The sequence below is a fragment of the Pyxicephalus adspersus genome, chromosome 2 (assembly GCF_032062135.1).
Source record: "Pyxicephalus adspersus chromosome 2, UCB_Pads_2.0, whole genome shotgun sequence".
NCBI lineage: Eukaryota > Metazoa > Chordata > Amphibia > Anura > Pyxicephalidae > Pyxicephalus > Pyxicephalus adspersus.
The window spans coordinates 148,987,112-149,014,501 of NC_092859.1; the positions used below are offsets into that span (position 1 = coordinate 148,987,112).

Consider the following 27,390-nt stretch of genomic DNA (forward strand, 5'->3'; position numbering starts at 1 on the left):
TATTGCTGCATAGGCAAATCTCCTGTCCTGATGGCCATCAGTACAGCCCTGCGTATTATGTTGGCAAATAAATCCTGTATAATAATAATTCCGTACAGTTGAGAGACAAATTCTGGGCTCCCCTTATGTATTGTGTATGCATAGAGATGTCAAGAGGATCATCGCTAGATAACCTGAAAGTGGAAAAAAAAAATCTCACTGAACTTGCAGGCAGGTCCCTGTCCGATTATTAATATTTAACAGTATTTATATAGCACCAACATTTTACGCAGTGCTGTACAATAAATAGGGGTTGCAAATGACAGACAGATACAGACAGTGACACAGGAGAAGTAGAGGACCCTGTCCTGAAAAGCTTGCAATCAAAGAGGAAGAAAGCAGCACACAATAGTAAGTGATCCCACCTGGAATATGTGAAAAAGTTGAGCTGCACATAGGCAGCGTCAGTTTGGTTGCTGGTGAAAGCTGGCATTCTGTTTGTCATTGCGTGTGCTGAGGATGGATAAACTCCTGCGCAAGTTATGCTACCGTTACTGTCAAGATGGCTAAAAATTGAAGAAAAAAAAGGGAGTGGCGCTCTGGTAGGAAGCTTGGATAGGTAAGTGCTGCAGGGTTTAGTTGTATTATATAAAGCAGAACTGTACTCCTTGGTGTGTGGGGAGCTTCTGCCAGAATCAGCTGACCTACCTGTGTGCAGGTGCCATGCAGGTGCAGGATCCTGCCATTCTAGACAGTTTCCATCTTCACGGGGGACTTCCAGGTCTATGGAAACCCTCTTTGGCCACTGCATGCAATGGGATGTTTTTCTAAATGGACACTGTCTGTCCCTTTTACAATAAAGAACTGACCTCAGTTTTTAGGGGAAAGGGTTTACTTTTGCTTCCCAACCAAGGTTCCTTCAGAGGGCGCTAGAGGTTCCTTGAGCAATGAGCAGTTTTTGACTCTAAGGTCAATCTAAAAGATATTTTTGGCTATCTGTCAGGCTGACATTCCTCCCACTGGTCAGCAATGTAAGAGACGTTCTTCCCACTGATCACCACACCAATATACTGTGAGCTGTGGATTTATTAATCATAGCCAGGGTTCCCTGAAGAACTGGAAGTTATCTCAGGGTCCCCCCTGTTACAAAGGTTTAGATTCTGCTCTGTACATTGATATTTGTGCTGTGTATGGCATTGTGACTTTTACCTGATCTGCTCCATTGCATTCCAGGTCAGGCGCCTTTCTGGTGGTCCCGGCGGCTCCATCTTCCTCTGTATTCTGCGGAATCGCATTGATTTGTCGTGTTTTTTTAGCATGCTGGGGAAAAGAAGACGCAGAATATTCTTATCATTGCATGGATGAATCTCACTCACTATACACTGAGCAATAGAATGCCTTTGTGGAACTTAATTGTTACTAAATGTATCAATACAGATTAAGGCAAAACTATGAAAAACTGCTCATAACGGCTTCTAAAACTTCACCATGCCCACAGCTGCTCACAAATCCCCCCACAGGAATGAATGGCTCATCTGGGTACATGTGTGGGTAATTTCCCCTTGTGGGGTGACATTCAATATAAGAAATACCAGCTGATCCTGCCAGGAATGCCGCGCATTATCCCCCCACATGAATGAATGGCTCATCTGGGTACATGTGTGGGTAATTTTCCCTTCTGGGGTGACATTCAATATAAGAAATACCAGCTGATACTGCCAGGAATGCCGCGCTACCAACACCTTGACACTGAGTTATGGGGAAGGAGAGGGAGGTGTTCTGTTGTCTGTCAGTACTCTTCCTCTAGTGCAGTCAGGGCCCCATTACACCAATCTATTTTCTTCGGCGGGCACGCTATGCAGTGCATTGCATTAGAAAGAGGTGCCAGACAGCAGATAATAAAAGGATCTGATTGCTTGGTGTATAGTGATGTAGATGCACTGAGCTTGCAATGCAGCAAATATTGTGTTTTCTGTATGTCATGGTAACATGTCAGCCCCCAGACAAGTATGTCCCCCTAGAACAGGAAGTTTGTCCCGCCAGTGTGTCCCTCTAGGTCAGGAAGTGTGTCCCCCCCAAAACAGGAAGTGAGTCCCCCCCAGGACAGGAAGTGTGTCCCCCCAATGTGTCCTCCTAGGACAGGAAATGTCACCCCAGGACAGGAAGTATGTTACTGGCAGGACCAACACTTGAAAACTAAAAGGAAAAATGAATGCAGTCACCACAGCTATGGCCTGGTGAGCTGCAATATTGGTCACATTGTTTTCTGTAGCCCCCCTACCTCATCATTTCCTGCTCCCCATTCTCCTCATTTTCCAGGTCTTCCTCTTCCCCGGGCACTGGAGTCAATGGAGGACGGGTCCGCAGTCCACAGCAACCCAAAGAAGCCGGACGGAGGCCGCTAAAAAGCCGAATTCTTCCCAAAGAGGTTAAAATCGCAGACGCCATCCCTGCACATCGATTGATTCTGTCTAAACTCGATGAGCTCCGGGCTCACCGCCTGATCTTGCCCTTGTCACATGAGCCCTTGCCACGCTGAGCCCGCCCCTTTAGCTGCTTCTATGGTGACTGAAACTTCCTGCTGTTTGACAAATGAACCCGGAAATGGTCCATTTTTTTCCTTCCCCAGCGATGCACTACTGGTTCCTAGAGGGGGTATAGGTCTGGGATGCAGAGGTTCTACATGGGGCTGGCGGTGTGATTGGGGCGGTCAGAGCTGTGCTGGGTGAGACAGGTAAGGAGAAAGAGGAAGAGGGGCTTCTTCCGGTCTTTATTTTTTGAAGTGGGGTGTCAGGACTGACCGGAAGTGCAGTGTCACAACTGTCATCTGAGCACTTCATCCTATTTAGATGGACATGCCTTCCCTCACCATTTCAATTCACAAAAGCTCTGGCTGAAAATGGTAGAATGGTGCTAAACCCATAGAAAAATGGCAGCATGGTGGCTCAGTGGTTAGCAGTCTGGGCTTTGCAGTGCTGGTTCATGTTTGGTATCTGTGTCATGTTTGGGACATGTTTGGTATCTGTTTACTTTATGTAATGTATTCCTATTTAAACTAGAACTCTGGCCTTAGCAGCGCTGTAGCAGCGCTGGTTCCTAGGTTCAAATCTTGGCCAGGGCTTGATCTGCATGGAGTTTGCAGGTTCTCCCCATGTCTGAGTGGGTTTCCTCCGCGTACTCCGGTTTCCTCCCACATCCCAAAAACATGCAGTTAGGTTAATTGGCATCCCCCCAAAATTTACTTTATTGGTAATGACATATGAATATGGTAGGGACATTAGATTGTGAGCTCCTTTAAGGGACGGTTAATAACTATAAACGTTGTACAGCCCTGTGTAATAGGTCGGCGCTATTGTAGCAAATTCAACCATGTCTATCCTAGCCACTCTGTCCGCTCCTCCAATGACCAACTAACGACTTTCTCACTCGTAACCTCATCACACACACGGCTCCAAGATTTTTCTAGAGCTGCCCCGACTCTCTGGAATGGTCTTCCTTGGCCTATTCGGCTTGCTCCTACTTTCTGATCATTTAAAAGAGCGCTCTAAACCCATCTTTTCAAACTAACCTACCCGTCTCCTAAAGCCCCACTACTTAGCCACCATTCCATATCCCCCTCCTATTGTGTGCTACTTCCTCTTAGATTGTAAGCTCTTCGGGGCAGTGTCCTTTTCTCCTCCTGTGTCACTGTCTGTATCTGCAACCCACATTTAAACCCTAAACTACCCAAAACAAAAAAATACTGCAGTCGATCCATCGGGAGGTTTCTTGTATGACATTGTATGACAATCGAATTACAACTGAAAAAAAATACTTACCCTGTCCCTGCAGCTCTTCCGGAGACGTCTTCTGTCTTCAGTCTTCTGGCGAGTGCAGTGACGATCTCCGGGGTTTCCCGGTGACGTCGCTGCATGCGTCGGTGCGGGCGGGAGGCGGGGCGGGAAATTCAAAAAACTTTGCATTGAACTCAATACAAAAAAGCTGTATTGAGTCCAATACAAATAAATCTTTATATAATATATATATAATTTTATTATATATGAATATATTATTTAAGCTACTATACAGGTACATTACATTATACATTTTTTTTTTTACATTATACAAATTTTTTTTTTCAAAGATTTTTTTTTTTTTTTTTTTTTGGACATATTTTGGTGAGTTATGCGGTAATTCAGTGAATTATAAGTAATTATTGAGTAATTCGGTGACTTAGCCTACAATCTAAAATACATTTCCATGCAAAAAGTGTTACATTTTTTGCATGGAAATTTATTTTAGATTGTACGGAAGTTTGGAAAGAATTAGAATACCCGGCATTCTTGTACGCGTCCCTCTGCGATTCCTGATGATGTCAGTGCATGCACCCATCGACGGAGGTCATAGCGGGAAATTCAAATATTTTGTATTGGATTCAATACAAAGTCCCGTATCCAACCCAATCCAAAGTAATACAAAATATATTTATGTGGTTTTGTCTATAAGTATGTGACTTTGCCACACTGGTATACCGAATTTTTGCATTTTCAGTATTTTTGTTTTATTTATGTATTCTTCTTTAAGCTGATTTTTGTGTTTTTTATTTAATTTTATTAAAAGTAAATTTTTTTTTTATATTCATGATATCTACTTGTTCGGACATATTTCTGTAAGTTACAGGTCTACAATTTAAAAAAAAAAAACACCTTTAGGAGCTACACAGGAACCAAACCCCTATTCTAAAGAAACTCTTAATGCCATTGGATCGTTCCACCCTTATTGATACTCTGAGCCAAGTGATCGAATTGTGCACCATTACAGCCCAAAATATAAATGTTACTGGTTCAGGACCGATAAATTGTGCCCGATATATCAAAAATCCTGGCAATGCAATAATAATGTAAAAGCTCCATGATTAGGAGAAAGGGGCACTGCCTATGATAGAAGGCCTCGCCTTTACCTTTTCTTTAATAATTACATTGCATAGATTACATCAGTGATTATCAACCAGGGTTCCTCCAGAGGTTGCTGGGGGTCCCTCAAGCAATGAGCAGTTTATGCCTCTCAGGTCAGTTACCACTGACACCATAGTTACATAATTTAGAATGGAAAAGTCATTTATATAGCATTATTATTATTAATATTAAACAGTATATATATAGCGCCAACATATTACTCAGCACTGTACATAAAATAGGGGCTACAAATGACGGATACAGACAGTGACAGGGTAGGAGGTAAGGTCTCTACCTCCAAGAGCTTACAATCTAAGAGGTGGGTAAACAGCACACAATAGGAGGGGGTATATGGAATGGTGGGTGAGTATTGGGGGTTTTAGGAGACAGAAGAAGATGAGTAAGCAAGTTTGAAAAGAAAGGTTTTAAGGGCTCATTTTAAATTAGCAGAAAGTAGGAGCAAGCCGAATAGAAGGAGGGAGATCATTCCAGAGAGTCAGGGAAGCCCTAAAAAAGTCTTTGAGTGGTGCATGTGATGAGGTTATGAGTGAGGAAGTCATTAGTAGGTCATTGGAGGAGCGAAGAGAGCAGCTAAGGAAGGCATGGTTGAATTTGCCTACAACGGGAAAAAATTCCTTCCTGATCTCATGAGGCAGTCAAATGTTCCTGGATCAACTGTCAGTCATCTATTTGGCTATCTGTAAGGGTGACATTCTTCCCCATTGGCCAACAATGTAAGAGGCATTATTACTACTGATCACCAGGCAGTGTACCATGAATTGGGCATATCATAAATATTGGCAGGGATTCCCTAAACCCTAAAATTTTTTTCACGGTTCCTTAATTTTAAAAGATTTAGAAAGGCTGAAATAGAGAACCAGTATGTTTTTCATACATGAACAGAAATTCATACAATGAATTAATATTTTCTTGCAGCTAGATAATAATTTGCTTGAATACATGAGATCCTAAACATGTCTTTTCTTTGCTGCAGGTGTGCTGCCAATAAACAAAGATGGCTTCAGAAAGGCTTGATGCTCCAGGGCTACCAGACTTCACCATCCTGAAAAGGTTGGCTCGGGACCAGCTGATTTACCTCCTGGAGCAGGTCAGGGTCCCCTGTATATCAGTGTCAGGTTGATACCAGGCAAGGTGCCTGCTGTGTATAACGATTGTCTGTGATAGATCCAATATAGGATTGTATGATTTTATCTAACAACCCTTTTAAAATAGATTAGGTCTGTCCAGTTCTTTTTGGGGGTCTCCAAACGGACCATCAGAGATGAGACAGTAGCAGAGTTAGGCTACTTACACATGTCAGATGATTCTTTTTTGATAATCGCCTCAGGGCTGATATTGGACGAGAATCTGGCATGTGTACAGTGCTCAATGTCTGGAAGACCGTCTCGGCAGATCCATGGACAAGGAACAATTGTAATGAAAGTAAAGGAGAGAGAGGGCAGCGGGGTGCTGCTCCATCATTCTCCCCCGTTCCCTTTCCATGGAGCAGAACGGCGCTGTGCCTACAGCACTCGTTCATGCATTGTGCAGTATTTGTCATTGGAAAGGATCGTTAAAGATCCTTTCCAATGACAATTATTGCATGTGTGTACCCAGCCTTATTGTTGCAACAGAGAAAATCAAATGTTTAGCAGTTAAAGCACAGAGATGCTAACTAAAACATGAAAATACATCAATCTTTATAGGCATATAGAATCTCTACTATATAGGAGGGCTTAAGCCGTTATCTATCGTTGTTATTAGGCAGATTGTCCAATAATGTATACTCAGAAGTCCATATAAGCATAATAGGTCACAAACAGTCATTGGGGTGGATAAACCACGTGTCTAACATTTTTGGCACAGAAATGACTGTCCGCCATCTTGGATTTTTGTATAAGCTGATTCTAACTGAGGGTCTCTTACCAGCCTTCAAGGCCATCCTGTGTTCAGCTTTCAGGGCCTTCCCACTGAATGTTCCTAGTTTCAGGTCCTGCTATGTATATTTTATATTCTGTATACAGACTCCCTATATTTTTATCACAGGACCATATGGTCAACAATTATATCTGATACTACAATCTTAAGGGCAAACATAAAGGGTTCTATTTACAAACAGGGAATCTGACATTCCCTTCAATTTTCCCTGGTGGGAATCAATTACTATCATTGCAACACACTGACCTGGATGATTCCCACCAGAAAATGTTTGAGGGAATATCTGGGCTCTATTTATAAAACAGGGAATCAAAGTGTCCTGCTAATTATTATGTAGAGGATGGTGTGCAGCGGTTTTAATGACTTTTCTTAATTTTAGCTCCCTGGAAAAAAGGATTTGTTTATTGAACCGGAGCTGATGAGCCCACTGGATCGTATTGCCAATGTCTCGATATTAAAGGTATTTTTACTATGTGTGCATTTTCCTGTATTGATATATTTTGTGATATTCAGTAAAATACTTTCAACTTTTCTTTGTTTTTTGTTTTTTTTAGCAACACGATGTTGACAAATTGTATAAGCTTGAGAACAAACCCATTTATACCAACGCTGAGCAGTAAGTCATTCAAATGTTGTTTTTTCTCAGTAGTAACAGTCTGACATTTTTAACCAGAGCTGAAAGCAAATATTATTAAACTCTTTATTGGTTATGTTATCGTGAAATATTAATTTGGTGGATTTTAAAGCCAAACGTTAGGCAATCAATCAGCCCATCGATTATTGTTAAGAAAGCAGCTTTTACTGCAATACTGACCACCTTTCAAGTGCTGTTCCCTGTAGACTTGCTACTGATGGTCTTCTGTGTCCATGATGCTGGGTGCCATTCAACCCACTTCCTGGGACATCATACACACACCTTATAGGGCAGTGGTTTTCAACCTGGGATCTGGAGAACCCTGGGGTTCCTTGGGCAATGAGCAGTTTGTGCTTCTCAGGTCAGTTACCACTGATACCAATTATCTATTTGGCTATCTGTAAGGGTGACATTCTTCCCAATGGCCAACAACCTAAGAGGCATTTATCATATTGACTGTCAAGCAATCTTTCATGAATTGGGCATTTCAAAAATATTGGCACAGGTTCCCTAAGACATAAACACTATTTTAAGGGTTCTCCAATGGTAAAAAGGTTGAGAAATACCTTTGTAGGGCTGTGGGTGGGTGGCTGTTTAAATATCCAAGTCAAACATTTCTGTAGGGTGTACATACTTTTTCACACGCCTGTATACTGGTATACAATAAAGGTGCATTTTATTGCCTAAATTAGCTGTTTAGGTGTTTCACAGCATTGTGTTACCCTTTGCCCATTGTTTTGCTATTTTTGTCTCCAGGTTGTGCTTTTTGATCAGACCTCGTGTTAAGCATGTGAAGAATATTGCCAGTAAGTGCAGCTGCTTTATTCTTTTTTTAAAAAATTTATTTTTTATTAAGTTTTTTCAAACAATAAACAAAAAGTATCAACAAACATAAAAAGGTAGGCAAGAAGTACAAAGTAATAACTTAACAATACCCAGGAATAGAAAACATATACGGTATATGATCACCTGTGATATATTATCACAGATTTCGGTAAAAAATAGAATAACTCAATATAATAATTCTTGTTAAGAGGTAGCAATAAAACAGAGACTTTCTTTTAATAGGCTTACTATATAAACAGCAGTAAACACATCAAGCGATACATATGTCTAAACATGAAATTTCTAGGCAAAACAGAAAGAGAGCAAAGAAGCCGCTTTATTCTTTCATAAAGATACCGACTATTATCACTTAAAATTTAATTTCTTTATTTATTAGTGATACAAAGGTAAAATGTAATGTTCATTGTAGCCTGTCATATTTCAAAAATGATTTATTAAATGCAAGGTTTTTCACAATAGAATAATCTCACTCCTAGGGAGGAGAGCGCAGTGGGGTGCCACTCACTCGTCTTCTTTTTTTCCCTATCCATAGAACTGAGCAGCACTTGTTTGTTCATCAGTCACTGGAAATAATCACAAAACATTGTTTCCAGCAACTATCTTCTGATGTCCATCAGATATTTGTATAGGACTTGGTGTAACTCACAGCAACCACTCCGATTTCAATTTCCTGATTACCTTTATTTATCAAGTTGAATTCTTATTGGTTGCTGCACTTTATATAATGCTTTAGAAAACAAATATATCTGTATGTTATCTACCATCATGATACACTCTCTCAGTCTTAAATATCTTTATAGAAAAGATTTTTTGTAGATATCTGTATTGGTTAGTAGGGCCTGATGTATTAAAGCACTCCAAATCTGTGGAAGATAAACTATTATGGGAGAACCTAGGTGATACAGCAAACCTGGAATAGATTTCTTAAAAAGAATTTGCTATTGCATAAAAAATGTTTTTAATTCCTGGTTTGCTGGATCACCCAGGTGCTCACAGGGTACTGTATCTTCTCCAGTCCTGTAGAGCTTTAATAAATCAGGCCCATAATGATTTAAACATATTTACCCCCTATTAGGAGTGTATGCATTCCTTACTGATCTTTTATATTCACCCTTTCTTTCACGTGACTGACCAAATATAGTATATGACCAAAGTAGAGGCCTGCACACTCTAGCAAAGTATAATACCCTAAACTTTGACCTATTAACTAAGCCTAGCAGAAATCTATTTTCTTTGTAAATTTATTATGGTCGGTAGAAAGAAAAAAATTACAAATTATTATTTTTTTTTTTTATTATTATTATATTTGATTTTTGATAAACCATTTGCAGCAAGATGCGAGGGTTTTCATACACAACAGATTTTTTCAGATAAAAGATAAATGACGGAGGATCACACAACCTTTTAATAAAAAGAAGCTTTGGGAGTGTTTTACAACTTAAGAGACTGCAGGGAGTCTATATTTTGAATCGGGATGTGTCTTTCCCCCCTTGATATGTGGTACGTGTCATGTTGGGGAGACGGAACCTCTAGAGGGCGCTGCAGCTTGCACAAAAGTGATGTGAGCCCTGGGAAGGGCCAAGGCACAGAGTCTAAGCAGCAACCAGGTCTTCTCCAGTGACGCTAGTGGTGAGGATGTTGAGTTGCTGTTTACCGCTAGGTTGCGGTCCTTGGGCAGACCAGGGTGGGCAGGAAGATAAGCCAGGGATAATAAACCCCCCTAACGATCTAATTCTCTCCGTATTTCCACGCAAAAAAGCGTTACAATTTTTTGCATGGAAATTTGTTTTACATTAGTAGGCCTATAATTCTTAGGCATAACTCACCGAAATATGTCCAATATTTAATAAATTTAATAATAAACTTTAAAAAAAAACACAAAACTCTGTTTAAAAAAAAAAAAATATATATATATATATATATATATATTATATCAAGATTTCCTTGTATTGGACTCATTACAGCTATTTTGTACTGAATCCAATACAAAATTTTTGAATTTCTCGCCAATCCTCCTGCCTGCACCGATGCATGCACCGACTTCACCGGGAAACTCCTGAGATCATCTCTGCAGTCGCCAGGAGAATATCGAAGGAGGAAGACATTTCTGGAGGAGCTGCGGGGACCAGCAGGATGCCGGGGGACGACAACGGATCAAGGTAAGTGTGTTTTTTTTATGTTTTAAGCGACCTCGAGTGTAACATGGGTTGACTGGTTTTTGGATAAAATTCCAACCCGAGTAACACTCGGGATAACCGCTAGGGGGGTTAAGAGGCTATTTCCTGATTGGCCCGGTGGGATGGACAAAACTGATAAAACTTGGAAGAGAAGGTGCGCCCAGGGTCAGAACTGCATGTGCAGGAGAGAGTTGCCTGCGCTTTAGTGAGGACAAGGTAAGTGTGACAGTACAATTAGGAAATCCGCAATGCACAATCAAGAAGCAGTATTTGCATTTGTACTGAACTAATATAATTCCCCTATACAAAGGTAAGGTGTACATTTTTATCTCAAACACTAAAAAAAGTGTGTCATATTTAAATAATAAATAACATAGGCAGCCCAAAAAAAAACCCATAAAAGCAGTTCTGAGACTTTCCTAGCTAAAAACCCAGGGTTTTTACTATACCATTGATGTACTGTGTGATAAATATTGTTTTCCCCTTTACAGATCTTGTGAATGCAGACAAGAAGTCTAAAGTGAATAGAAAATACAAGATTATATTTAGCCCCCAAAAAGTAAGTTTTAACATTTTAATAACTTGCAGGGTAAAAAATCTTTATTTTTTTGGACCCTTAGTCACATTGTATAATTTTATTTCTTTGTCTCCTAGTTTTATACATGTGACATGATTCTGGAGCAGGAGGGGATATATGGCGGTAAGTTACACGTTCATGATGTTGTACATTGTATAGGAATGAAGGGGGTTCTTAGTCTAGCCTATTGTGACTAATCAATCAGAAAAACAAAAACAAAAAAAAATATTAGGAGAATAAAAAGGATGTACAGTACTTCTTGAGTTTATTAAAAATTGCAAATGTATGTGTGTATTCCATATACAGATGTAACCACCGATGAATGGTCATTTTATCTCCTTCCTCTTGATGACGATATTATCAGTATGGAACTTCCAGAGTTTTTTCGGGACTATTTTCTGGTGAGTAATACAGTGATCCACTGAAACAAATGAAAAACAATGCAAATAGCTTGCATTTTTAAAGCCTTGACCATTCCTGGTTTCCAAATAAACATAAATATTACTGATGTTTTGGGTAACTTACAAATCTCCTCTGTCAAGGAGCAATAACATTATTGCATTATTATAAATAGGAACAATGAGTACAAAGTCTTGTTTGTTGTCACCTTCTTCCTTTGAAAGATAAATATCTTTCTTGTTTGGTGTTCTGGCTATTTTCCATGTTCCTGGGTAGCATTGGCACTGTTAGCAATGCACCCATCCACATTCTTTGGCAAACATAGTCTTAATCGTTAAACTGAGACGTGCATTCTTCATTAATATTATTATTAATAAACAATATTCATATATCGCCAACATATTACACAGCGTTTTACATTAAATAGAGGACCCTGCCCAGAAGAGCTTACAATCTAAGAGGTGGGGGAAGTGGCACAGAATAGGAGGGAAGTATTTTTTTGTGTGTGCTACGTGTATTTCTTCCAGACCTGAGCAATATTTTGCCTCTGTTAAACTTTTGTTTGACATTCAGCTTGAAGTGTGTACGAAATAACAATATTATACCATTGGATTTGAGCTTTTAAGTAACAGTGATTACATTTATAACCAATCTTTATCATTATATAATTGATGTATATGTATTGTTCCATGCAATATAAGCAAAAGCAAATAACGTTTACTTTTTTTTTTACCAAGGAAGGAGACCAGAGGTGGCTTGGTACTGTTGCCAAAGCTCTTAATTTATTGAATTCCATCTTTGGTCCTATTTCGAAAACATACGGGATAGTTAATTAGCAGCTGGGAAAACTCTTTGTAAAATTTACCTCCTTGCACTTATGTTTGCATTTTTTTTTATTGCTTTACAGCTCATTTCCCTATTAGCTGACCCCATCTACAATATTGTAATTGTATATAAACTGAACATATATACTGAAAATCAGAGGTTTAAAGGTAATTTTGATTTTTCACATAGCTTTTTCAGCTTTGACGTCTTACTATAAGATATTTTATCACAAACGCAGAATAAAATTGATTCAGGTGAATTAAGTATAAGACAGTTGTCTACCCACAGCAAGGCAGGCTGTTGCATATTTGTATATGTCCATTGCTTAGGGGCACACGGACTACTAATTTTATTTTTTTTTTTTGCAGATGTGGATTATGTCACTCCATTGTGCTCTCAGGTGGTGTATGAAGGACTTGTCGATGATATTTTTAGAATTAAATGTGGTAAGGTATTTTTTTATTTTGTACTCCATCTTAAGCATGTTTTTTACTGTGCCATGCATATGTGCGAATAGGAAGTGGTATTTACTGACAGCCTTATTGGTTGTACAGTCATTTTATGTGCATCAATATGGAATGTGAATACTATAGATACTAACCATTATATAAATGCATTGCAAACACACAGATGTTGCACAAAGTAAAGTATTCAAGAATGATTATATTTAAAAAGTTTTAGTTTCCAGTACACAGAACAGTTAAGGAATATCCAGGATTATTACACTTTGGATGTTTAAATAAACCTTAGAAACTGATTTGTGTATTCTACAAACCAACCACAGAGTTAGGTTTATGCCCACACGGCAGATGATTCTCGTCTGATAATCGCCTCAGGGCTGATATCTGATGAGAATCTGGCATGTGTACAGCGCTCGTTGTCTGAATGACCGTCCTGGCGGATCCACAGACGAGGAACGATCGTAATGAAAGTGAAGGGGAGAGAGCGCAGCTGGGTGTTGTTCGGTCGTTCTTCCCCTTCCCACTCCATAAAGTAGAACAGCTCTGTGTGTACAACGCTCGTTCATGCATCGTGCAGTCTTTTGTCATTGGAAGGGATTATGAAAGATCCTTTCCAACTAATATTACTGGCTGTGTACACACATTAGACTTTTGTCATTGGAAAGGATCTTTTACGATTCTTTCTAACGACAAAAGACTGAAAGATGCATGAACAAGCGATGTACCTACAGCACCATTCTCCTCTATGGTGGAGGGATAACAAGTGAGTGGCACCCCTCTGCGCTCTCTCCCCTACACCTCCATTTCAGTTGTTTGTCATTCATGGATCCACCAGGACAGATCCATGAATGACATCAGACGGCTGCTGTACACGCGTCAGATTCTCATCTGATACTAGCCATGAAGTGATAATCGAAAAAGAATCATCTGACGTGTGCGTAGCCTAATACATTAATGGCTTCTCTTGAATGTTCTGTCTTGCCTTATGGTACTTATTCCTAATTGTTTATACTGCAAATGAACATTGTGCATCTCTTACCTCTTGTTTCTACTTCCTATTCTATCTTAATCTACCTTTTCACCATGGAACCACCCCTCAAAATAGTTTTTGGGTCTTAGGAAAAGTAAGACTTAAAGCTCATACTTACAATAGAGTGATCAGTAGGTCATACAGATTTGTCATTAAAGAATGCGAAGGTATTAGTAAAAATGAACTGGGCATTAAACTCAGCACATGCTTTCAAGAGTAGAACTTATTCTGTGCTCCAAAATTGATGACATTTTTGTCCCCAAGATTTTTGTCCCTAAAAACACAAGGGTAAAGTTTCTGCAATTGGGATAGTTTTATAAATACAATATCTAAATTAAATGTCACGTTTTTGTTTTTTTTTTGTGTGCAGGAAGTGTGGAGTTTGGCCCAGAAGTGACTTCTTCCGATAAAAGTATTAAACTTCTTCTGAACTCTCAGGATAAGGTAACATCTTCCTTTTACTTTAATGTGTCCACTATGTTATCAATAAGCAAGTAAGTAGGTATTGAATCACTGTGTATGTATGTAGACAGATTTTTTCAGGTAATAAGTAAGCCCTTTTGCACTTTTATATAGGAGACCACGTAAGACACTTTCATGTAAACTAAAAAATTTGAGTTTAAGCCTGCTTTAAGTAAAACAGATGGTACAGTTGACATATAATATAAGTGTAGGTTATACATGATACAGTATTGTATACAAAGAATGTGTTGTGTTAGCTGACACCATCTCATATAATTTGGCATTGAATACTTGAGCAGCCAGGCAGAATTGGTTGTAGTGTCATCAAGATAGAAAAAAGCTGCCATATTAAAAGCATTCAGAGAGCTTTAGAGATCCCCTAATGTCTGACAGCTGTTGGTACACACACTGGACCTGATTTATTAATTTATTAAATACACTTTCATCAGTGAAGCTGGGTGATCCAGCAAACCTGGAATGCATTAGGTCCAGGATTTAAAACATTTGCTAACAAATAGCAAATGACTTTTAAATGCATTCCAGGTTTGCTGGATCACCCAGCTTCCTTGATGGAAGTGTATCCTCTCTAGCCTTGGAGAGATTTAATAAATCAGGCCCATAGTCTCTGATCTTCTGAATGTGTGAGATCCTGGACAGTTGATTGGTAGAAACTTTCAGGTGACCTGAAGCCTGGGTCCAGTTGGACTTTCAGGGCAATTGCTGCTGAAGCCTGGGTCCAGTTGGATGTCTAGGTGGGTAAAACATTTGGACTCCTAAGGTAATCAGGAAGATAGTCTTTAGGATCAAAGCTGTACAATTGCAAAAATGTTGTCACTTTAGAGGGATGGCTGATAGGGCGAAGCCAGCGCAGACAATGCAAATGTTTTTAAGACCTATTGCAAAGTTTTAATGAAGGAATGTTGTGGTAGAAGTTGCTACCTTGCCTAGGGCCCAACTCCTTCTTAGCCTCCTGGGCGGTTCGTTTCTGTCCAGATTTATATGTCTAAAAGCGGTACATTGTTTGTTTTTCATGAAAATGTATTTTACAGTATAATATAATTGTGTTTCAAGCTTTATTATACTCATACTATGTCAAAATAACAAACTAAATAAATTATTTAAAAAAAAGCCTAATAAATTTAATAATAAACTTTGACATGATTTTGTGTTTCAAACTTTATTAAACTTTTATTATACTTATACTATTATATTTTACTGTAAAATAGTACTGCTTTTAGACATATAAATTCAATGTATTGCATTCAATACGTTTTTTTTTGTATTGAATGCAATACAAAATAATTTAAAACTCCCGCCCCCTCCCTCTAAAGGTAGCTGTGCACGCCGACGTCACAGGGAATTCCCGGGGAACGTCGGCACATTCGCCGGGGGACAGATCGAGGAAGAGGACACGGGCAGAGGATGGCAGGAGCCTGGAAGATACTGATGGGACCATGTAAGTGTTTGTTTTTTACTTTTTTGACTACCCTAAGTGTGACTCGGGGTTACCGATTTTAGCATGCTTTTTTTACCCCGAGTCATATTAGGGCTTACCGCTGGGGAGGTTAATATATCTCTGCCTCTAACTCCTTAACAATCCAGTTACATTTACACACAGTTGTGACCAGTTCTCTTTAAGCTGGTTTTGCAAGTCGAATACATGTGTAAGAATTCCCAATATGAAGACCTGATCACTCCTCTTGCTCAATCCACCCTGAGTGTTAGTGGTGGGGTGCTCCTTCTAAAGGAGGGCGTGCACAACAAATTGTTCTGGTTTGACAGGTTTAGGAAGTTAACTCTCATTAGAAGTTTGTATTGTTTCAGCCCTCTCAGCTTTAGGAAAGAAATGGTATAATATTACATGTGGACATTCACACATGGCTCAATGAACCCCCAGCAACCCCTGGAGGGACTGTGACAGCATATTTTCCTGAAGAAAGCAAAGCTGGGTTTTTTTGGGCAAGACAATCAGACAGTCAGAAAAATATGTTAAGAGTTAGAGTTAAAGCAAGCAATCTTTCCAGTGTGATTATTAGTGATTGCCACCCCAAGATAAACAGGATTTTTAAAATGAAGAAAGGAAAGCTGTTTTTTTGGGGGGAATATTACTACTGTATTGATACAAATTTACAAAATAGACACAACGCAGTACAGTGTTTGTAGTATATGGTCATATCTATTTAAGAGTCATAGGCATATGTACCAATAACTATACAGAGGTGATCCCTAACTGGGTAACAATATTGAGAGGGTAAGTATTGTATTTCTCTTGTACAATTTTGTCTATTTTGAAAATTTGTATCAATACAGTAGTAATATTCCCCAAAAAAAAAACAGCTTTCCTTTCTTCATTTCGAAAATCCTGTTTATCTTGGGGTGGCAATCACTAATAATCACATTGGAAAGATTGCTTGCTTTAACTCTAACTCTTAACATATTTTTCTGACTGTCTGATTCAGTATAGGAGTTTGCGTATTAACAGACCTACCAACTCTAGAAACTGGGGCTGAATTGCACATTTCTGAGTAGCACTCCCATCCTACTATGGAATGGTATGCTTTTCCTGAAATGTTTTATTTTAGTCTAAAAAATACATAAAAGCACTCAGTGGTTAGCATTTTGGCCTTTGCAACACTAGGTCTCCGGTTCGAATCTGGGCCAGGACACTATCTCCATGGAGTTTGTATGTTCTGACTTTGTTTGCATGGGTTTCATCCCACATGCCAAAAACACACAGTTAGGTTAATCCCCCCACAATTGTCCATAAGTTGCGTTAATTACATATGACTATGATAGGAACATTAGATTGTGAGCCACTTTGAGGGGCAGCTAGTGACATGACTATAGACTTTGTAAAGCTCTGTGTATAATGTCGGCCATATAAATACTGGCTAATATTATTATATATATAATAAACCATATATAGCTGTAAGATCTTTAAACTTTATATTTCCTGCCATAGTCCACTAGATAATTTGTAGACAAAACGAATTCCTACATTATATGAGGCTTTATTATTATTTCTGTAGGTTGTTTCAGCTCTGCCTTCTGGAATATAAATACAAGTAATAATATAGTTGGTGGTTTGTTCAAATTTTGTTATTCTTCTCCCTGTCTATAGTCACACCTTTTATTTGGTATAACTGTCAGAAAGTTGCCTGTGGAATTCAGGATCTCCTCCACATTCCTGAGCTTGTAGCACTCCCTCTGCTAGAGCTGTTATCTGTTTATGGTAGATTATTTTAACATTCTTAGATCTGCAATTCTCAGTGCTGCTTTAACTAAAGCTGGTGAAATACTTTGGTCTTATCTGTGTCTCCTCTGTTCCTTTTCAAAGTAGCACAACAGCTACTGCATTATGATATCTCCTTTCTCTGAATGACTGTATGTATGACGTACAAAGGGGAGTTTTGAGCATGTAACCTTTTTTTGAAAATGTTTGAAAAGGGAAAAACTTACAACCATAGTACAAAGGAAACAATAGGCAGATATAACAAAAAAAATGCAATATACACATAAACTTACATAATAAAAGATAACGAACAAAACAAGAAAGATAGAAAAGGGAAAGAAATAACAGATTTCCATGTACCATTGAACAGTGTTAGTCTCTGTTACCTTTTCCAACCATGATATCAGAATCCACATCTACAGCTTTCCTTCCAGCGAGAACAATGAACAGCACAATACTGACATTACCAAATTATTATTTTTATTATATAGATTTATATAGCGCCAACATAACAAAGCACTGTACAAAGTTCATAGTCATGTCACTAACAGTCCCTCAAAGGGGCTCACAATCTAATGTCCCTACCATAGTCATATGTCTTTATTACAGTCTAAGGTAAATTTAAGGGGGAAGCCAATTAACCTAAACACATGTTTTTGGGATGTGGGAAGAAACCCACACTAACACGGGGAGAGCCTGCAAACTCCATGCAGATAGTGTCCTGGACGGAAATCAAACCTGGGACCTAGCGCTGCAAAGGCCAGAGTGCTAACCACTGAGCCATTGTGCTGCCCAAATCTAATAGGAAAGCAGTCAGAGGCTCCAAGCCAAAGGCAATGTACACACGCTCAATTATTGTTGTTGGAACTTTGATAATTGTTTCCAACACACCGTGCTATTCTGTTCTATGGAGAGGAGAGGGGAGGGGGAAGAACAAGTGAGCAGCACCCCTCTGCATTCTCCTCCCTTCACTTCTATTGCCGTAATTCATCATCTGTCATTCATGTATCCATCAGTACGAATCCATAAACAACGTTGAGCGACCTCTGTACACATATCAGATTCTCGCCCCCAAGACAAGCCTGAGAATCATCAGATGTGTGTACAAAGCCTCAGATAATATCACACTGCAGATATAAAGCTATTAGACTACACAACAGAAGTGCCTAGGCCCAAAAAGTAGACTGCACATGAAGACATAGGGTAAATCTTTCCAGCTACAAATAACATTATTACAACATATTTTATTGCATCAATAATAAAAATGATGCAAAATACAATATAATAAAATCTTGACCATATAGCTGTTTGCTGTAAAGGAATAGAAACTGTTGGCCATGGGGATCAATAATCTTTCAGCCCCCCACATTTGACAGGAGGTGGTAATGCACACTACAATCCTCTACTAGATTGTGATAGATGTACATTCTGACATGCCAAATGTTACTAATTTCATGCTGTACACTATATTTCTTTTGATTGTTCTAGGTATTTAATGAAATTCGGAATGAGCATTTTTCCAATGTCTTCAGCTTCCTGAGTCAGAAAGCCCGAAATCTTCAAAGTCAATATGATGTAAGTACAGTGTAATAATGCTAGCAAACTGTCCTATGAATTTTACATTTTCATTTTAAAATTGATCTGTCTATATTATGCTCGTAAGGTGAGTTAATTTTGAGCAGTTTTTTTTTTTGTTGGTTACTTAGTAAATACACATAGAAAGCTGTAGGGAGACATTATTATTAATATTATTGATATTATTATTATTATTGATAATAATAATAATAATAATAATAAACAGGATTTATATAGCGTCAACATCTTATGCAGCACTGTACATTAAATAGGCGTTGCAAATGACAAACAGATACGGACAGTGACACAAAAGGAGAGCAACCTGCCCCGAAGAGCTTACAATATAGAAGGTGGGGAAAAAGTCAGGTTGCCTTCTGTTTACCATATTATGTGACACCGTTCAGAGGCTGCTTTTGAGCTTTTTTACATTGTTTAATTTACTAAACAATAATTTTAATAAAACAGACCATTAAAAGATACAATACAGTAACGACCATCATAAAAGTATATGTATACACATATCATAGGTAAACCACATTTACAGCCAAAAGCTGTGAGGCGTTATCAGCACACACTGGACAAGATGCGTGTGTTGATATTTTTGGTCATCTGCTGCAAACAATGGATAACATATATATATATGCTTAAGCAAATTGGTTCTTTATCAAGGGGCTCCTAACCTGTACAATCTGTGCAATCTCTGCCATTATTTCATCACTGTGATATATTTTTTTGCCTTAAAGCAAACCTAAACTCAAAATGTTTACTTTAAATGAAAGGGTTGTCTACCCTTTTATGTAAATTAAAAATTTTATTTTTTTTAACATGACTTACAGATATTTTTGATGTCTATATAAATTTAGTATTTAATCATATTAAACAGTATTTATGTAGCGCCAACATTACGCAGTGCTGTAATGACAAATTGCAAATGACAGACAGATATAGACAGTGACACAGAAGGGGGAGAGGACCCTGCCCTGAAGAGCTTACAATCTAGGAATAAGGCTTATATGTGGATATATTTCATATTGAAGTGTGTATACATTATTTAGGGCCCCTCTGTATAATGATTGTATTGTAAGTGTCAATAACTGAGTGCAGTAATGTTACCCCTATACTCATACCTCTGGGTTCAAGCAATTGTTGTATACAGATAAGTATAGTAAACGTTTTTAATTTAGGTGAATTAATTTACTCAGTAAATTATATTTTTCAGAAACGTCAAGGAATGGATATTAAACAAATGAAGACTTTTGTCTCCCAAGAACTAAAGGGATTGAAACAAGAACATCGTTTACTGAGTTTACGTAAGTGGTCATCTTTGTAATATTCTTCTTATTTCTATTTGGTTTTTTTTTAGATTTCAAAAGGGTTGTATACTGAGAGCGAGCAGCCACCACGCTGTACAGTAAATCAAGCATTTTACTTGACCAGTGTTTCTTGCTTCAGTGGGTCTGTTTTTTTTAAAGCTCCCCAAGGCTGGAGAGGATACCCTTTCATCAGTGAAGCTGGGTGATCCAGCAAACCTTTAATGGATTTTGTAAAAATCATTTGCTATTTGTTAGCAAATATTTTCAATCCAGGACCAGATTCGTTGCAGGTTTGCTGGATCATCCAGGTTCACTGATGAAAGGGTATTATCTGCAGCCTTGGAGAACTTTAATAAATCAGGCCCAGTTTCTTGGAACAGTCTTTGTACTTGGGGTTTTTGTAAAAACATAAGTGATAAACAATATCATTTATTTCTTATTTTTTTTTTAAAGATATTGGAGCCTGTGAATCTATAACGAAGAAGAAAACCAAGCAAGATTTTCAGGAATTACTGAAAACAGAGCACTGTGAGTATTGTACAAGAATATTTTTATTTCTATTTTTCAATATTATTATTAAACAATATTTATATAGCACCAACATATTATTCAGAGCTGTACATTAAATAGGGATGCATGTGTTTTTCATCAATTTCCTTAAAGTTCATCTAGAATCTAAAATTCTTTCAGCCATTCTCCCCTCTCCACTCTATTCAACCCAGTAAGATCTTTTCTTTTCTACATTTCATGCATTTTTAGTTAGAGGAATAATAAGTTCATTATTTATGGTTAACTCAAAACTGATGAGCTGTAAAAAAAAAAAAAAAAGTTAAACATTGCAAATAAAAATATTGAGTATCCTAAATTGTGTTCGTTTCTCAGGCGCGTGCAATTTTTAGGCTGCACTTGTTTTGTATCTGTTTACTTTATGTAATGTATTCCTATTTATTCAAAAAATAGCCTTTGCAGCGCTAGGTCCCAGTTTCGAATCTCAGCCAGGACACTATCTGCATGGAGTTTGCACGTTCTCCTAATGTTTGCATGGATTTCCTCAGGGTACTCTGGTTTCTTCCCACATTACAAAAACATGTAGTTGGGTTAATTGGCTTCCACCCAAATTGACCTTAGACTGTGATAATGACATATGACTATGGTAGTGACATTAGATTGTGAGCTCCCTATGGTAGGGACAGCTAGTGACATGACTATGGACCTTTTACGGCACTGCGTAATATGTTGGCGCTATAGAAGTACTGGATAATGATAATAATTTGGAAATATCAGTACTTTGCTGTTCATCGTACTCCTTGCTGGAAGGAAAGCTGTAGCTGAGGATTCTGATATGATGGTGGGAAAAGGTAGCTGAAACAAACACTGTTCAATGGTACATGGAAATTTGTGTAATATGTTGACTCTGTATAAATATATAATAAACAATGGATAGCTGTATAGTAATCTATAAATTTGCTATATATTTCCTGTCACAATGCTCTAGATCATTAGGCAAAATGAATTCCCACATTATATTAGGCTTGTTATTTTTTTTATTATTTTTTTTTATTATTTTATTATTTTTGTAGGATGTTTCAGCTTTGCCTCCTGAAATATGCCTGACCTGTGCTTGAACTTTGAGGTTTCTTAAACACCTCTCCTCCTCCTGCCAGTACAAACACAACAGTAACAGATAAAAGAGAATGCATGTGGGATTTTGTGATCCTTTTCCTTGCTTTCCTCTTCTGTCATTTCATAAAGCAGTGCAGGCACTTCTATTGTCAGCCTGATATGACAACAGTATGTAAATATGATAGTGTGACTCAGGGTTGTCTATAGAGCTCTTTAGGATTTGTCTTTGAGCATGGCTTGACATACCTCTAAATCTCTGTTTTGCAATCATAAAGTTAAAAATCCCAAAAATGTGTTCTCTGAATGGTCTGTAAAAAAGTCAGATTACCTATTGTGTAAATTCCCACTGCACACATAGAACACTGCTATTAAAAACAAAAAGTTTTATAACTATTTTCCATTGTACTTGTGCTAATCAACCAAGTATTATTATTATCCAGTTTTCATGTAGCGCCAACATATTATGCAGTACTGTACAAAGTCCATAGTCCCTGAATGGGGCTCACAATATAATGTCCCTATCATAGTCATATGTCTTTACCACGAGCTGTGGGCAATTTTGGCGGGAAACCAGTTAACCTACCTGCTTGTTTTTGGAATGTGGGAGGAACCTGGAGTACACGGGGAGATCCTGCAAACCCCATGCAGATAGTGTCCTGGCCGAGATTTGAACCTGGGACCTAGCGCTGCAAAGGCTAAAGCTCTAACCACTGTGCTGCCCAACCAATGACAACAACAATAATTCCTCTCGAATCTTAACAAATCCTGGGGTTCATGAATACTGTCCTATAGAAATCTGTGAAATCCACTACAGAGGTGTGGTCAGCAGAAAGAAGATGCCATCATACAGCAGGTTGTAGCTCCATCAACCCAGTAAATATGCAACAGGGCTTGGGGTGGGCCTGCTGAGGTCAGGGGGGCAGGGTAAGTATTTTTTTTGTTACATTTTCTGACTGCTTGAGACATCTTGTTGCATTGAATACTACATCATTACTTCTAGTTCTATATTGTTTTTAAAATACATTTTGTTCCCATTGATGAACTGCAAATCATTTTATGTTGTATTTTGTCATATTTTTTTCATGTAGCATTATTGGAGGGATTCGATATTCGAGAGAGCATCAATGTAATAGAAGAGCACATTAACAGACAAGTGAGTCACCTATACATGACAATGTTGTTTGTAAGGAGACACGTAATAATATTAATAATTCTTTAACTTTTTCATTGCCAATGACATTGAAATGGGTTAAAAAAAAGCTTGCACCTGCATTAGCAGCCATGGGAAGCTATATACCTGCATGATCATCTCTATGTTTGGAGGAGGAACGGGTCCCACCTGGTGGTTCCAGGCTTCCCTGCTTTTTCAAGAAGCATAGGATCAGATGATATATTATTAGAATGGCTTATGTAAAAATATTGGAGTAGGTATCGCACACTTGATACCTCCTCCATGTAGGCATGGAAAGCTCCTGTTGTCACATGTTTAGGAAAAGAAAGACGGATTTAATCATCTGTTAAGTGAAGTGCAGGAGAATAATTGGGGGCAAATAAACCCCTGATGTCACCATAGGACGAACCTGTCACTTGACATGTTATCACAATGGAAAAAAAATGATAATTGTAAAACTAAAAGTAAAAAAATATGAATGACATATGACTGTGAAAACATATAAACACCTACAATGCACAAGGGCACATAAATGAAATGTGAATTAAACATATTGGGTATCACTGCACATGCTGGAGTATAATTCTAGAACCAAAGCTCAACGTCAGCATTTCTCAACCACAGTTCCATGGAATCCTAGGGTTCCCCTCCAGAGGTTGGTAGGGGTTCCTTTAGCAATGAGCAGTTTGTGCCTCACAGGTCCATTTAGGTGACACCAATGATCTTTTTGGTTATCTGTAAGGGTGACATTCTTCCCAATGGCCAGCAATGTAAGAGGTATTCTTCCTACTGACCGCCACACTGATACTTGTATACTGTGAGCTGTGGATATAGTAATTATAGAAAGGGTTCTCTGAAGACCTGAAAGTTGCCTAAAAGATTGAAAAAACCCTGCTCTATGGTAACTTTAAATTAATTACATTTTAAAGTGCCTCCCATGATCAATTTAGGGTTGTAGGCACCATAGATTCTCACCATTTTAGAGATGCACTCAATTTCAAGGCTTAACATGTAGCTGTGTGCACAACACAACCTATTTAATGTTTCATAAAAAATGGCTATTGTATTTCCGTGCAGCGATATTAATGTGTCCTTTTTACTAAAATTTTTTGGTTTGATAAACAATATTGCAAATATTGTGTTACATAAAAAATTGCATTTACCAATATTTTATTCTACAGGGTCTCTGCTTTCACTGTTTCTAGTAATCTATGTTTTTAGTAATCTTCAGATCTAAAATGTGGATTTGATCATGTGTGTAAATTTGAATATTAAAAAAAAATATTTGGCAGTGAAGGGGTTTATATTTGCCTTTTTATTCTTTAGGTTTCCCCCATAGACAGTTTACGCCTGCTGTGTCTGCTATCCATTACAGAAAACGGTAGGTGTGATCTTGTATTACTGTAACTTTTATTTTCAACTCATTATTTCATCTCATGCTGGTATTATATTATGGTTACAGGTTTAATAACAAAAGATTACCGATCGCTAAAGACCCAGTACTTACAGGTTTGTGATGTGAATATATTTTTTTTATAGTAATGGTGGAATTGTTTTACTCTTTGGGGTCCATGGAAATCTACTTTTTGGTAAAATACATTTGCAGAACTATGCTGCTCCATTTATCTTCTATTGGCAGCACTCCTATGTTTTACATTGATTGCTGGGTGCAGCTGACAGTAACTTTTAGTACAGTTGTCCTGAATTAACCTGACATCTTCTCCCAGTACCATGTGCAAGTCTCATACTTATTGTGCCGTCTTGGCTGATGTCATTGCTGTGTAGTCTGTTCAGCACTACATAACCTCTATTTAATAATTCCCCCAGCCAGACTCTGCCCCTCCTTGTTCAAATGCAGCATCAGTTTCTTCCTTTTGGATGCCCCTCTTGGAAAGCATGCATGTACCCAATCTCACTTTTCAGCTTTTCTTCATTTTGTTAATATTTCGAATATTCTGTTACAATCGGGTTGCACAAATACCATTTTTACCCATACAAGCAGTAAAACACCATTTGAGATCACAACTCAAATTTTGCAAACATTACAATTTAGGCTTTATATCTTTATATACAATATATTTAGGCTTTGTATCTTTTGTAGAGTTATGGCCCAGAGCACCTGCTGACGTTCTCCAACCTAAAACGAACTGGTCTGCTCACCGAACAAGTACCCGGAGAGACGCTGACTGCCGTGGAGAGCAGAGTCAGCAAACTGGTCACCGACAAAGCTGCAGGTGGGATTCAGTTCATATCAAAGTAAACCTTCTACAAAAAAAGCCTGTTTAAACACAAATCACTACACCAGTGAATACAGAACATGTAATATACCTAGGTGTATGCAGTATCTTGGCATATGCCTTTTTATTAAAAAAAATCTTGGTTTATGTGGCTTTTTTCCATGACACGTTTGCATTCCTATTGGCTTGTGGAGGTGGGGGAATTACTGCTGCTAACAACTACAAACCAATTGGTATGTTCACTACTATTTACAAGCTCCTTTGTAGCCCATTATTTGTTTTAGTGAATGCAGTTGCCTTTATTGGTTTAGGGAACTTTCAAAGAATGTGAACTGAACCCATAGTGGATAAAACCCAAGACATCATTAATTCCCATCTACAGTAAATTATTCTTTTTTAGAGACACCTCTTTTTTTGTCTCTGAATAACCTGTATTTCCTCACGTATTTCCTCTTGCCTTTAGGAAAACTTACTGATGCTTTTTCATCATTAGCCAAAAAGAGCCATTTTCGGGGCATTAGTAAAAGACTTGGTCTGGTAAGTAGTTTAATGTTTGATTATAGAATTTAAAGAAACTAAATCCATATTGTTCTGGGCAGCAATAGAGAATATGACAGACTCAGTGGGCCTGATTTAATAAAGCTCGTCAAGGCTGGGAGGGAAACACTTTCATCAGTGAAGGTGGGTGATCCAGCAAACCTGTAATGAACCTGTCCACCTTGTGTCCATATGTCAGCCTTCAGTGTTTGGTCCAGTACATGGCTATGGGGCAAATAACTTTTTCCTTGCAATGAATTTACTAGTAACAGTGTCTCGTCATGTAACAGCGTCTCGTCATGTAACAGCCTATGAGCTTAGTATCTGGCTGCTAGACTTATGCACTAGAGTGGTGAAGGATCACTAGTAAGGTGATTAAAAGCAGGTCAGGTGGGCCTTTTGCAAAGACATTGGTATTTTGCTGTATGTGGGGAACAAAACCCCTTTAATAACCCTGCAGTGGTAAACCCTTATTCATATAGGCAATACCATGAAAAAATTATATGCTGTTCTTACATGTAAGGCTACAGTATGTACACACGTTAAATGATTCTCGGTCGACACGAGCCTCAGGGCTCAGACGAGGATCTGACCTGTGTACAGCAGCCATCTGATGTCGTTCATAGATTTGTCCTGGCAGATCCATGAACGACAGAAGACGAACAGCTGCAATGGAAATGGAGGGAGGAGAGCGCAGCAGGGTTCTGCTCACTCGTTCTCCCCCCTGCCCTTTCCATAGAACAGAATGGCGACGTACGTACAGCACTTGTTCATGCATCTTTCATTCTTTTATCGTTGAGGACAATCGTGAAAGATCATTTCCAATAACAAAATTCTAGCATGTGTCTTTAATCTATTTTTTTTTTATGATTAATACTGAACTGAATTGAACAAATGTCTTGGTTAGATTCCACGTGCAGATGAAGAATATGATCTGAAAACTCCAAAGGACATGGCGTATATCTTCAGCGGTGCTTACATTCCGTTAAGTTGTAAATTAATCGAGCAGGTAAGTGAGCATTCCATCCATCCATAAACAGACGATATAATATATTACTGTAGTACAAAGTATCTCAACTGATAATCATGCTTCAATCCTTAGTAGGACAGCTGTACTCTCTGTATTTTCGTGAGTTATGGTCAAAGTATGAAATATTTTTCAGGTTTTGGCCCGTAAAAGCTGGGCAGGTCTTGAAGAAGTTGTACGGTTACTGAATGGCAATGAGTTTGCAGGTATAGAAGTTTTCAGTAAAACATTTATATATAGACAGCTTCTCCTGTACAGCTGCATGCATCATTTCACTGGGATTCTTTCTCTTACAGAACAGATCTCCGATAGGAATTCTTATTCAGAATCGCAGAGGATCATCCTTGCAGTTTTCCTAGGAGGTTGCACATTTTCTGAGATCTCCGCTTTGAGATTTTTGGGAAAAGAGACAG

The 27,390-nt window shown here is 38.3% G+C and overlaps 2 protein-coding genes across 2 annotated transcripts in view; one reads left to right on the top strand and one right to left on the bottom strand.

Moving 5' to 3' along the window:
• Positions 1–2,540, bottom strand: part of NGRN (neugrin, neurite outgrowth associated) — a gene marked incomplete in the record, with an annotated part of 3,608 nt that extends 1,068 nt beyond the window's left edge. The window contains 2 exon segments of the mRNA XM_072402746.1: positions 1,189–1,299; positions 2,261–2,540. Coding sequence (XP_072258847.1) covers positions 1,189–1,299; positions 2,261–2,427 — 278 coding nt within the window.
• A 35-nt stretch (positions 2,541–2,575) lies between these two features.
• Positions 2,576–27,390, top strand: VPS33B (VPS33B late endosome and lysosome associated; the record flags this gene model as incomplete). The annotated part of the gene is given in 23 exon segments (XM_072399138.1): positions 2,576–2,713; positions 5,908–6,021; positions 7,231–7,311; positions 7,406–7,467; positions 8,242–8,291; positions 11,000–11,067; positions 11,163–11,208; positions 11,392–11,486; positions 12,222–12,311; positions 12,392–12,476; positions 12,528–12,755; positions 14,171–14,244; positions 18,983–19,069; positions 20,289–20,379; positions 20,836–20,910; positions 23,094–23,158; positions 24,503–24,557; positions 24,639–24,685; positions 25,278–25,410; positions 25,877–25,950; positions 26,858–26,959; positions 27,114–27,183; positions 27,274–27,390. Coding segments are annotated over 22 exon segments (1,888 nt in total), but the record flags the coding sequence as incomplete, so codon positions are not given.